This window comes from Anguilla anguilla, chromosome 8 (assembly GCF_013347855.1).
Source record: "Anguilla anguilla isolate fAngAng1 chromosome 8, fAngAng1.pri, whole genome shotgun sequence".
Taxonomy (NCBI): domain Eukaryota; kingdom Metazoa; phylum Chordata; class Actinopteri; order Anguilliformes; family Anguillidae; genus Anguilla; species Anguilla anguilla.
Window position 1 is genome coordinate 48,814,546 of NC_049208.1, and position 12,959 is coordinate 48,827,504.

Here is a 12,959-nt window from a genome sequence, read left to right on the forward strand (position 1 = left end):
CCTTCCTTCCGGGAGAAAATCTACAATTAGCTAACCGTGATCACTATGGAAATACACAAGGCTAACACGTGTAGTGCTGTACAGAACCGGGAAAGCAGTGCAAAAAAAATGGCGAGCACGTATGGAGCATCCAGATGTCAGCGTGTCAGAATGCTAATACAGCTGGCTACGTGGCGCAAAGTTTTATGGAGTGCACGCGTGTATGCGGCGCGCGCAAGTAAATGCTGTAGAATATGCTGTGTGGTGTGCATTAACACGATACGGTAAATTAGTGATGTGCACGTCTATATAGTATGCTATTTAAAATATTGCGGTGTATGGTTTTTAACTGAAAGGCATCACGCGCTTTCTCATATTTCACTCGTAACTAGCACTGGATAACGGCATCTGCTAAACGCCCGAGTGTGAATACAATATTATGTTTGATATCTAAAATAAAAATAAGCGTCGAAAAAGCGCACAAAAGACTGCGGTACTCCGGCCAGTAAAAGCCGCGACGTCCGAACAATGGAAGGTTCTCACCAAGCACCTTAGCTTTGCTGGAAGAACACCTCCGGCAGTTTTAGGAATGCTATATAGCCAAGTCTTCCCTTTGACCTTACACTAAGATTGCCCCCTGTATGCAACCCAATGCAAAAAAAAATAAAAATAATAAAATGTAAAAAAGAATAAGGAAGAAAGAAAAAAAACTATAACAAATTGCATTAATTGTTGTGAGTGTTCTGCATATTCGACTGGCAAACAATAAGCAGCAAATGCAAAATGGCAATAGACAGATTAATCATACGAGCTATGTAGTGTAGTGTGTAGTGATATACTGGGGTATGATGATTGGCATATTACGGTATATAACTGGTACGTGTTAACACGGTGGTGTGTGGGCATGGCCGTTGCAGGTTGAGGGGTCTATGTGGCCTCCTGGTCCCCCGCCGCGCCATCTCCCGCCTCTGGCGTCTCTGCAGGGTTGGCCTCCTTGGCGCGCTGTTCGCTAAGCGAGGTGGACAGGTAGCCAATCAGGGTCATGAATTCCGGGAAGCTGACCTTCCCGTCCTGGTTGTCGTCGAGCCCCTGACGCATGTCCTTAATGGCTTTGGAGCTGTCCGTGTCCTGAAACAAGCAACAGGGCGAATTAGCCTCGCGTGACATAACAATCTGACCGTGTCACAAGCCCGCACGAAACATTTTGTGACATCATTACATTAGAATCTTACAATTGTTTGTTACTGGGCAACCCGTGGACATTCTACAAAAAAAAAACAAAAAAACCAAAAAAAAACAAATTGTGTGTGACATCATCACAGTGGGTCTAGAGGTTGTTTGTCTCTTCGCCACTTTTAACACCTGCATTTGCTTTGTGTTTACCCCTGGTCTGACCGATTGGTTCCACTGATTAAAACAACCAGGGGATAATTGGGTTGTCTGTGAACTGAATAAGGAAACATTCTTTATTAAAAAAAGAAAAAAAAAGCTGGATCAAGCCTTATTTTTATGTATATTTTTATGTTATGAAATTTTATTTCAAATATTTCAGGGGCAACGTTTCAAAATTAAATTGTAATAGCATCAGAATTCCAAAACGTGGATGCTATCAATATAGACTATTTAATTGCATAACAGTTGTTGACCATATTGAATGTTCAGGGATTTAAAATTCCATTTAAAAAATCATCACCCATTCAATATTCAACCACTGCACTGTCATAGAAACGACTCTAGTTAACCTCTACATATAGTAAAATCATCAGTCAAACAGTGACAGATAAGGGCCATGGCCTGCACCTTTATGCAAATTGAACATACTCAGAAAATATACTGGAATCAAATATAATTGCAAGATATTGCAACACCTTACTAAATATGGCAAAATATAGAAATCATTTCTAATAATGAAATGTATACATTTAAAATAATATTCTGTAAAATGCATTTATCATTATATATTTCAAGAAGAAAAAGGCACAAATTCACAAGACTCTGGCTCTGGGTATTCCATTTCCTTAAGGCTGCGTGTAGTGGCTGGACAGTGACGTCTTTGACACCACACCATGGCTGAGGGCAGTGATGTAATTGACATGACATCATGGCTGAGGGCAGTGATGTCATTAGCACGAGGTCATGGCTGAGGGCAGTGACTTCACGGCTGAGGGCAGTGATGTCATTGGCGCGAGGTCATGGCTGAGGGCAGTGATGTCATTAGCACGAGGTCACGGCCGAGGGCAGTGATGTCATTGGCGCGAGGTCACGGCCGCGGGCACTGATGTCATTAGGGGCCGAAGGCCTGGGTTCTGACCGTCATGATGTTGTGCAGCTGCTTCTTGACCAGCTTCTGGAAGGCGCCGGCGCTCAGGCTGTCCTTCCCGCCGGAGGACTTCAGATACACATCCACTATAGTCTTAATGGCCGCCTCCATGAGCGCTGCTGCGGGGACAGGGAAAACGGGGAACCAATCAGACGAGCGGGTCCTGCATTCGCCACGACGCTCTGCCTGACGACCGCGGGGAGAGCCCCGCCGGTTACAGGCTGCGGCGATGAAGGCGGTCAAAAGGAACTCTTAATAAAAACCACTCAGCAGAGAGGAACACAAGCCATAACACAAACTGGACAGCGAAGCAGGTTAAGAGTGGAGACAGGTGAGGGGAAGGAAGGGCGGTGATACATGTAGGACTCTGGAAAAGTGAGCAAGTCAAATTATCTGTTCGAAAAAAGGAACACAAACAAAATATTGAGGGGCGTATGAAATCCCCCTCTCTCACACACACTGTCTCTCGCTCTCACAGACGCACATGCACGCACGCACACACACACACTCCCACACACGCACAGAGGCACACATATATGAAGCAAATCAGTGCAAACGGACGCTGACACATTGATGGCATGCCATTAGGGTGTGTATTCTGCCAATAATAGCATATGAATGGAAAGGTGATGTGAGAACACTTTAAAGGGCGACAGGGAGTCAGAGAGACGGACACGCTGCGATACACAATGACAGCTCTGATCTCTGATAGGACACCTGATCTACAGAACCACCACAAGGCCGAAGGCTCACCTTACCTGAGGGAGTACCTGCTACCTGTCTATTACTCTCTGTCTCTTTTTCCCCTCACACACACACACACACTTTATACACGACCCCTAACCCACACAGAAAAGCATGTACACGCAAACAGGTGAACACACATACACACGCACTCAGATACACACACCGAAGTGCAAGCACAAATCCACTCACATAAACAAGTGTGGACACACACACACACACACACAAACTTACAGAAACACGCAGAAAAAAAAGTGTGGACTCACAAGCACACACCATACACAGAAACACATGGAGATGCACGCGCACACACACACACAGATACACACACACACACCCTCCCCTCTTATGACCCCGGGGGAACCGGCAAGGCGATTTCTGCCAGTAGTCTCCAGTCTGACACAGATGCTCCACGCCCCAGCACACCCTAAAAATCCCCCTGCCCGCATTGTGAAACTCTCCCTCGGGCTCCAGGCCCGTTCAGCCACCGTATACCGTCCCACCCTCCATATCGACACATTGCGAGGCTAACCAGCTGCCACTGCGGTGACTCGTCACGCTTTTAGCTCGCGGGTGCCAAACTGAATTCCCAGGGGGCAGCAGTGTCTGCCGGTTCTTGTGTTTTCCTTTCAATCAGCTGCCAGTCAAGGCCTTGGCAACAAGGTGTGTGGATCGCTTAGCTAATCAATGACTTCACTGAACCACCGGTGCCGAGTACACACCGAAAACCAGCAGACACCGCGGCCCTCACGGACTTGAGTTTGAAACCTGTGCTTTAGCTTTTTCGCGACACTGCCTCCGTCAACTCAGCGGTACGACACATTCATTTAAAAAAAAAAAAAAATGGTACATCTGCACAATTGTAATTCAGGCTTCCAAAATGTGCCATCCAGTTTCCGCGGTTTCAGCTTGTCCTTTCAGAACAGTGCTAGCTACAAAATGACCACAGAAAGCGTGGTTCCATTGGTAACATGAATGGACAACGTTTCACAGATGTTCCGGTGGGAGGTCGTGGGTGGAGACTGCGTCGCTCTGGATAAGAACGAGCTATATTAATGAAATACAATGTAATATAACGGGCCGCGTCCATGCGCTAGGAATGAAGCGTGAAAATGGCTGCTTTACGCTCGTGTTCGATCTTTCAGCTGTTTTTAATTTTTAAATTTTTTTGCTTTAACCAGAATTAAAATAAATTAAAAAAAAAAAAACCGTTCACGGAAATTTCTGAGGGAGTTTGGACAAGGATTCAATATGTCACAGTTTGGTCTTGTTAGCCTACAGATTCAGATACTGATTCAGTTAAATGTTAAATGTTTTCGTAGGTAGGCTACAGTATAGATAAGCAACAATGTCGCATTTCTTAAACGTATACATTTCAATCATGTATTTAACACCTTTATGTAATAAAGAACAAGCTGACAGGTAGAACCATGACATTTCAAGGTCCCAATGCTGGCGGACAAAAATGTATTGTTCTTTTTCTGAAGAATCCAAATCATTCTGACAGAAGCCTCGTCGCAACCCGAGTCAGGAGTTTGAAATTTGGCAAACCAATCCAAGTGGCACTGGTGTTCAACGAGGCGTTATAAATCCACCCTCGATTTAAAAAGCCGCGGCATAGTTCAATGAACAACATTCACACACATGATTCACCTAATTGTTTCCAGTCTATGGTTTGAATAACATCCTTAAATCTACAACCGACCTGCGACAGGCCATTTCTCTTCCTAGATTTCTATGCCAAGGTCACAATTCTTGTCTTGCCATCTCCGGCTTTTCGGCACATTCATTATTAACAACCTAGCCGTTACCTGGCTAGGACGGGCGTGTAGTTAACAGACAGGCTCATCTAGAAACGCTGCCCGTGCCACCCCCGCCCCCCCACTTGCTGAAGGTAGGGCGGCTATATTGGGCCACACACCGGTCTTCAGACACTAAATTAACATAATATCCGTTAGTTACTGCAAACCTGCACTCCTCCAGAAACAAATAATAAATAAATAAATAAATAAATAAAGCAAGACTGAAATTAGTTAAATAAATTAACGGCGGGTTTCCGGTTTCCGCCCTATAACGTAAAAGAGATTGAGAGTTGGATTACCATTTGGGATAATGTGATATGTGTTCTCCCTGAGTAACGACAATACCGCCGCTCGTATGCTATGAAAAATTAATAGAGGAACAAGTTAGGCGGAGGCTACTGACTGCGCCAAACTGGCTAATAACTGTCATTTATTTTTCGTGGAATTAAAAATGCAATCGTGAGCCAATATAAAAGACAGGTACGATGAACGCATCTCTCAAAAGGTAACTTCCGTGCTTCCAGTTTACTGCAACCAAACTTCGAATCTCGATTTAAAAAAATTTAGCCTACGTTGGGCTACTATGTGAAGGTCCGTTGGGAGATGTGCGGTGGGGTGGAATGTGTGACTAATCCAAATGCACGGTACTCCATGATAACGGCCAGCATGCGTATGGTAACTTACTTGCCTATTACTGTTGAAAAGGCAGTTGTACTTGGCTATTTGCAGTCGAAAAATAGGCACATTAGTAACTTTTCCAAACCTTGTACTTATTTTAAAATATGCGATCTTTAGGCTACACGTTTTAATAAAGAGTACAAATCCATAGCTTACACATTATTCTATAGGCCTAATTTTAATCTACCTGTGTCATAAAGTCAACCATTTCCCCTCGATTTAACAATTATTTACAATCGTGCCGTGAAATACCACGCATAGCACAACACACATGATCCTGGCTTTGCCATACAGTTTCAATTAGTCTTTTGGCAAAGGAAGTTACTCTCTTCTAGCACTGCCTAACTTTTTTCTTTAAATCGCATAAACACATTGATTTAAATATGAGCATTTTTCTAGAATTAACACATCCCCTGTATCTGTAACCCTTGTGAACCTCGAAACGTCTCGTTGTCACTCAAGGGTGTCGGCTGAAACGTGGCCGTGGGGATATGATCGTGTCTTGTCTATAAAGTAGCTTTTAGCATAAGTAGCGGTACAATAGAGAACTTACCGTAAAATTTTGACCTAAAAAGAATCGACGAAACTTTTTTCTGTTTTTCTTATGCTATTCTCACTTTCCTTCTCTTCAACCCGCCTCTCTCTCTCTCTGAACCAGCAAACTTGCTAAACTAGACGGTCTGTGGAATCTCTTCCGTGCTGTAGTTTTTCTTAAACTTTTCCCCCCCGACAAGTCAAAGGGCGTGTACCTGGAAGAGTGTGAAGAGAGAGAATAGAGGGATAGGGAAAACGAACGCGCATTTGGGGATGCCAGGACAAGTACTGCAGCTTACAAATGGTTGCATTTTGCTTTTTTAATGATTGGAATGCAGGGTGTAACTTATTTTTGTTGTGCGTGATTTGAATGCAGTTTTCGCCAGTAAAGCTGGTTCGAATTAGAAAAAAAGGAGAGAAAAAAATCAGATTCACAGGACGCAGCTTCGAGGAGATGGGGAGGGGAAATGAGAGAAAGAGAGCGTGTCAACACAGGCTGCAGTGGGTAGGACAGAATAATAACCCTTTCCTGACTATAGAAAACCGTCGCTTCAAATGCCTCACCTTTTTGCCTATAGGCCTACGTTTATTTTAAAACCACTGTTGAGTTATATTGTGCACAACTGTGTCCTTGTCAGCGACAGGCTCCAATGTCGCAGGCTATGGAAAGCTGTCTGATTGCGCCTCGGGTACGTTAAAACAACGTGAGAGTGTCATTTATGTAGCCGTCAGGCTGCGTGAACGCCAAATGACGAACACGTACTGGCTCACTGAAACTACGCGTTCGTGTTGCGCAGCCGCCCAGTCCACCAGGGTGGAATGAGCGTTTTTCAGAAGCAGTCAGGCTTCAGCCGCGCCTTCAGTGTCAACAGGGAGTATTTGTTGAAGACTTGCCCCGACGCAAACTCCATTGTTTCAGTTTGTACTAACGGTGACCGAGGCCGAAGGTTTTAAAAGCATTCCAGCTCGTATTCATAATTCCTGAACGAGTTCTTGACATTCCATGAAAATACAGCATTCATATGGTTTTGGATTTAAATCCATTTTTAATAATTTCCCCAAAACCTTTTGCAAATATACGTGTACAAACACAACCTCCTGTATAAAGTAACGAGTTCACTTACATATAGTATAAGCATAGCCCTGTTACCCAATGAGAAGACACTATAGGCCTGCTGACAGAGTCTGTTTTTCACGTTTTGTTGAGAGTAGCCACATGGTTGCGAACGTTGTCGTTGCTGATTACAGGATGTTTTAAATGCAGGCTTAACAGTAGGCTTGGTGCATAATTAGCAATGATTCAGACCTGATTTATACATTTAAAATGAAGAGAGAAGGTGCATGTTAGCCCTGGTGGCTGAGAAACAAGGGCAGAAAGGATGAGAGACCGTGAGACACACAAAGAGAAGGTTTAAAATGAGAACAGCTTTATTATTACACTTCTATATCGGAAGAGGATTAAATAAATCATTTAGATTAGTTCTTATTAAAAAATGTACTGTATGATTACAACCACTTTTGGCCCAAATTTAAGAAATACCACAGCATTACAATGGATTTGCTAAGGAGAGCCAAATCACCCTGGCTTCTTATTGGCTGAAGCCCCCATGCTTGCAGGCCAATTTTCCAATCAGCTGCCAGAACTCCGGGAATGTAAGCTCGCCGTCGTTGTTTTCGTCCAATGAACCCATGAGCTGGTCAATTACCCCGGGATCACTGCTGTTCTGCGGACAGTCAACGATGAAAGAGAAAGCAGAAAATGTTCAGCGTGGCAGAAAGAACCGGTTGGGCAAAGAATGCTGAGCACCAGCGACACCTTGTGGCAGTGCGTGGTACCGCGCATTATTTTACATTCCTCATCCTCTCCAGATTAATAGAATCACCCCAAATTCCATTTTCATGTCTGAATCTTCTTTCACGGAGCAACAAACAGCACTGCTATTCAACAGAATACACTATATATCATAGTCTCTAGCTATATACACAGCATATTTTGTATTTGTTTTTTTTAGTGCTGGTTTTCAATTTTTTGCTTTACCTGACACGTTTTACCATGACCTGCTCCCATCAAAAATAAATAAATAAATAAATAAATAAACATACAGTACATAATTGTTGCCACATACACTTAAAGCTTTGGTGGTTTATACAGTAAGGGGCGTTGTTCTCGCTTTTTAACACTCCTCTTCTGTCATGTGCGAGCTAAATAAACGGGATAACAAGGACCAACGCATGGCACTGAAACTTCTAATCCATACATACATGACCTCAAGGCAGTACGCATGTGACCAGCCACTAGCTTGCCCTCCTTACTCCAGGTCATGGGTGTGAGGAGTAGAGAGGAACGGTGGACAACCTGCATGGTGCAACATAGCTATCCAGCGCCTGTTAACCCTTTGAAGAGGAAATTTCTCGGAATGTTTCTTCAGAGTTCTGTGTCAGTGCTCTAGAACTCCTTTGCTTTCAAGCACCAGTAGTGATCGTTACATCAGAATTAGAATGTCCAGTTAAGAACATTCTAATGACACATTCGTGATCTCACACCTTAAAGGGCTAAAAGTAGCCATCATCCACACGGCGGAGCGGGGCAAGTACGAGCCCTTCCTGCCCTTAAACTCGGACACACAGCCCCGACGACGGTCGTCACAGCAACGAGGAGCGTCCTTACTTTGACAAAGGTGGGCAGCTGGGAGGCGACCAGGCTGCGGAACTCCTCGCGGCTCAGGGTGCTGGAGGAGCCGTCCTTCCCAGCAAAGGTCTTGAAGTGAGTGACCAGGGTGCTGATGGCAGACTCCATTGTGAAGAGGGAAGGCAGTGAGGTGGCTTGGGAGAGAAAGGTGACAGGAAGTATGTTTTTGACCGGGGGAAACACCCCAGACCGGGGCTGCCCACCCTTGTTCCTGGAGATCTACCGTAGGGTGACCAGACGTCCCCATTTTTTGGGGACAGCCTCCGTTTTTGGTGCCATATTTTCTTTTCTCCCGGGAAATTAACTGAACAATTAGAGCTACTGATTGGCCAGACCGTCTTCACACCTGACTCCCAGGCAAAGGGAGGCTGGAAAACCAGCACGGCCCTCGAGGACCAGTGATTTGAAATCTGGTCACCTTAATCTACCGTCCTGTAGGTTTTCACTCAAACCCAAACCCAAGCCAAACAAAAGCACACCTCGTTCCACAGCTATAGATCTCCTCGAGTTGCTAATTATAGAATCAGGTCAGCCAAATTAGGGTTGAAATGAAAACCTACAGGAGGGTTGATCTCCCAGGAAGAGGGTTGGGCAGCCCTGCCTTAGACTGGCGGAGGCGTGCCTGGAGCGTGAACAAGAGGTTTGAGTAAACAAGAGGAAAAAAAGGGGGAGGAAAGAATGAAGGAATATCGACGGCCTTTCTTCTGAAGTTCAAACAGCTGTCCCGGATCTTCAGAAGATCGCAAGGTCGAAAAAAAAAAAAAAGGCCTCATACCTGCCGTTAGAACCGTCTGCGTCGGGATTACTCCGTGACATCGGCGCGCGCCTCCCCCCGCCGCGAACGCCGCTGACTAGCTCATTTATCGCACGAAGAAGGAGAGGGAGAGGGGGACGAGGGAAAGGAACAACAACAGCAAGAGTGAAAAGGAGGGAGTGAGGGAGAGTAGGAGATAGGGAGAGCGAGAGAAGGAGAAAAAGAGTTAAAAAAAGGGAATAGTTCATGTGAAGAAGAGGTAGAGAAGACGGAAAAGATATGGAAAGGGGGGTCAGGAAAGGAGGAAAAGAGAGGGAGGGAAAGGGAGAGAGCAGTAGGAAGAGGCAAACAGAGAGATATTGCTCACTCTTTGACTCACCAGCAGGGCAGTAGGCAGTAGGTAGCCGCAGGTTTAAACAGAGTTTCCTTTGCTTTTCTTTTATACCCTATTCTGCCCCTGAGATGAGCAGTGTCAGCGGAAAATGAATTCACCCAAATTCCCCCGGTCCTGTCCCTTAGCGGGGATGCTGTCCTCTTATCGGCACATCTTGGAAATTTCCATGCAGTACACGCACACACGCACACACACGCACACATACACACACATGCATACGCAAACATGCACACACACACGCATGCGCACGCATGAACACACACACACGTGCACACGCATACACATGCACACGCGCACACACATACAGGCACGTGCACGCACACATGCACACACACACGCATGCGCACGCACGTGCACACACACACATACACATGCACACGCACGCATACAGGCACACACGCGCACGCACATGCACACAAAGTGGCAAAATGGCACAATCACCTGGATGATGTTTTAAGCCACTGCTGTTAAAATGCAAGTGTATTCAAGATTCCTTTACTTGTCATTTTTTGTGTACTTGCATACGTAAAAACAAAATGTTGTTCCTCCCAGTCCAGAACAGTGCAAATGAAAAAGACAATATGCCTAGAATAATACAAGTACCAGCATCAGAATAAAATATCCAATAAATGTCCAGTGTTCAAGTTGTCCAGTCATAGAAGTAATACAATACTAGAAGTAATAAAATGTATAAATAAATTGTATAAAATGTATGCATTTTGAAATGCATTTATAACATTTTAATTGTCCATCTTATTTATCGAGTACAAGGGCACGTATTTTAAGAGTTCAGTGTTAAAGTGACCAGTGCTTGGGTGTTAGAGGGTGAGGGGAGTGGGCGTGCTTGCAGGGGGCACAATATGTTCATGATTTTGACCGCCTGGGGGAAGAAGCTGTTTTTCATCCTACTTGTTCAGGTTTTGGTCTACTCCTGGTCTGAGTCTGTGCACCAGCTAAAGCCTGTTTATGGCTTGGTTAACACACACATTGCTTTGATTTGATACAACAAATAATGACAAATAATATTGGACAAATAGTACGGTTTCCTGTTTTAAGTCTCATTGCTTGTGTTCTGTGGTGTCTTTGGCTTAATTGGTTCATTATTTGCAGACACGGTAAAATCTTTGTCGTTGTACTTTGTCGTGTGTAAATCCACCATCATGCCCCCATTGCCGTTTATTCCGCAAGGTGCACAGGTAAAAGAAAAAGAAAAGAAAAGAAAAAAAAACATATTGATGAGTGGACAGTTTGCATTCCTGTTTAACTGCACAGTGTGAGAGAAAGGGTGTAAATAAGGAGACTGGGATCAGGTTGGACGCCGCGTTATCTCGACTGAGTCAGCGCAACCTGACGTACTGCCGCCGCTCACGGCCGTGCAAGAAAAGACACGAACTGGCGGCTGGCGAGCAAACATTACCGCGGTACTCGAGGACACGGTGGCGCATTAATTAAGGGTGAACCGACAAAAGTAGCCGGGGCGGGCCATGCCGAAGTCTTGGCTGCAATCCTACTGCGGATGGGGCTCTTTGAACAAGGACTCTGGCCCAGGCATTTCTTGTAAAATTCTTGTGTAATGGTTATTATTCGTAGAACAAGGGGCGCAGGTATACTCAGTGTATTAGTCACTTCCTGGTGAGATTAACCCTTCGAAGAGCAGGTTTTTTGGAATGTCTGTCCAAAATTCTAAGTCTAAGTCAGTGTTCTAGAACTCCACTGTTTTCAATTACCAGCCGTGAATGTTCGGTCAGCAGTAGAATGTTCAGTTAAGAACATTCTGATCACATATTTGTGATCTCACACATTAAAGGGTTAAGGTAGGAACTGTATACAACAAAATTGTCAGCACGAGGGATTGCATCAGTAGCCAATGAATCAGCCCATGGCAGAGTTCAGCTCATTCAAAGAATGCGTTCAAATGTGGGTGTGCACACGATTGTGAGAGTATGTGTATTCACTAGTGCAGCAGTGCTAGCAGACTTTCTGGAACCTTCCACAGGAAAAATTCTGTCAGTTTTCATCTACATATCACTGCTACTACCATTTCCTCAATATAACAGATACTGTAATTATAACCCATGTAACAAATGTGGGCTGTTCTCTTTTTCTGTGGATACTTTATTTTCAGACACTGTATGCACATTATAAATAAAATACATAATTTTTGTGCTGTTCCAGTCTCTCTGCCTGTGGATGGAGTGCAGTTGTGAATGTTATGGCTGTTTAAATGCTTTTGTACACATTCAGACTGTTTCCCCTTTTGGTCTTAATTTGCTTCGTGCTCAACTCTGACCAGTGACTTCAGGCTTTTTTATTCTTCATGCACATTTTTAATTTAAAATTTCAGGTTGCATTTTCTTGTGAAAGACATAATCATGGTTGTAGATCTGTCTCACGTGAAGTCCTCCCTGAATTTGGCCATGCTCCTGAGAACTCAACAAAAATGTCCATTTCACATTCATGCAGTTTTATTATTTTTACCCCATAAAATTCAAAACTAATTTCTAATTGCATTAGCTGCTTGTGGTGTATAGTAACGGCTTTGCCTATAAATATATCCGGATTTATAAACACTAGATTTATCTCTCTCACCTACAGTAAAACTCAAAACTAGTAGAGGATTTCCCATCGGATAACTCAGATACCATGTACATCAACATTATTCATTAAATCGGCTGTGGGATTCACATTGGATAACTCAGAGACGGGCCATGCGCAGAAATGTCACTCATTGCAATCCCTCCCATTGGCTCTGGCCATTCCTGGAAAAAGGAAATCTGATCCGTTTTTGGCAAGCGCTTCGCACACCGCAGAATTGCGTTCCACACCCATTTTAATATAAAAATGGATTCATATCCAAAGTCTGAAGTGCCACAAAAAAAAGAAAAGAAAAAAAAAAAGCAGTGGAGCAGGATGCAAAGAGCTGAGAGCTGACAGGCAAGGCCTTCAAAGCAAGGGCCCATTTGAGAGGAGCCGAGCTGGATACGGGCGTCCGTTTCAGAGCCTGACAGATCCAACCTTTCTGGCTCAACTTCATGCCAGTGTCTTAAACCCGTGTGAGGAGTGAG

General features: G+C 44.3%; 2 protein-coding genes across 5 annotated transcripts; both read right to left on the reverse strand.

Annotated features, from left to right (window-relative positions):
- Positions 1-313: 313 nt before the first annotated feature.
- LOC118234579 (protein S100-A9-like) lies at positions 314-6,354 on the reverse strand. 2 transcript variants are annotated; one of them, XM_035431206.1, is made up of 3 exons: positions 6,077-6,354; positions 2,291-2,415; positions 314-1,107 (listed from the first exon to the last, which is right to left on the reverse strand). In XM_035431206.1, the coding sequence occupies exons 2-3, from the start codon at positions 2,408-2,410 to the stop codon at positions 907-909; spliced, it is 321 nt and encodes a 106-aa protein (XP_035287097.1). In that variant the 5' UTR covers positions 2,411-2,415; positions 6,077-6,354; the 3' UTR covers positions 314-906. The 2 variants fall into 2 exon arrangements, with proteins under 2 accessions (XP_035287097.1, XP_035287096.1); XM_035431205.1 differs by having other exon boundaries at positions 2,291-2,418; positions 6,077-6,350.
- Positions 6,355-7,464: 1,110 nt separating this feature from the next.
- LOC118234436 (protein S100-A11-like) lies at positions 7,465-9,964 on the reverse strand. 3 transcript variants are annotated; one of them, XM_035430960.1, is made up of 3 exons: positions 9,880-9,964; positions 8,726-8,881; positions 7,465-7,781 (listed from the first exon to the last, which is right to left on the reverse strand). In XM_035430960.1, exons 2-3 carry the CDS (start codon positions 8,852-8,854, stop codon positions 7,647-7,649), a joined length of 264 nt encoding a protein of 87 aa, XP_035286851.1. In that variant the 5' UTR covers positions 8,855-8,881; positions 9,880-9,964; the 3' UTR covers positions 7,465-7,646. The 3 variants fall into 3 exon arrangements, with proteins under 3 accessions (XP_035286851.1, XP_035286852.1, XP_035286853.1); XM_035430961.1 differs by having other exon boundaries at positions 9,868-9,896; XM_035430962.1 differs by lacking the exon at positions 9,880-9,964 and adding an exon at positions 9,522-9,583.
- Positions 9,965-12,959: the final 2,995 nt, after the last annotated feature.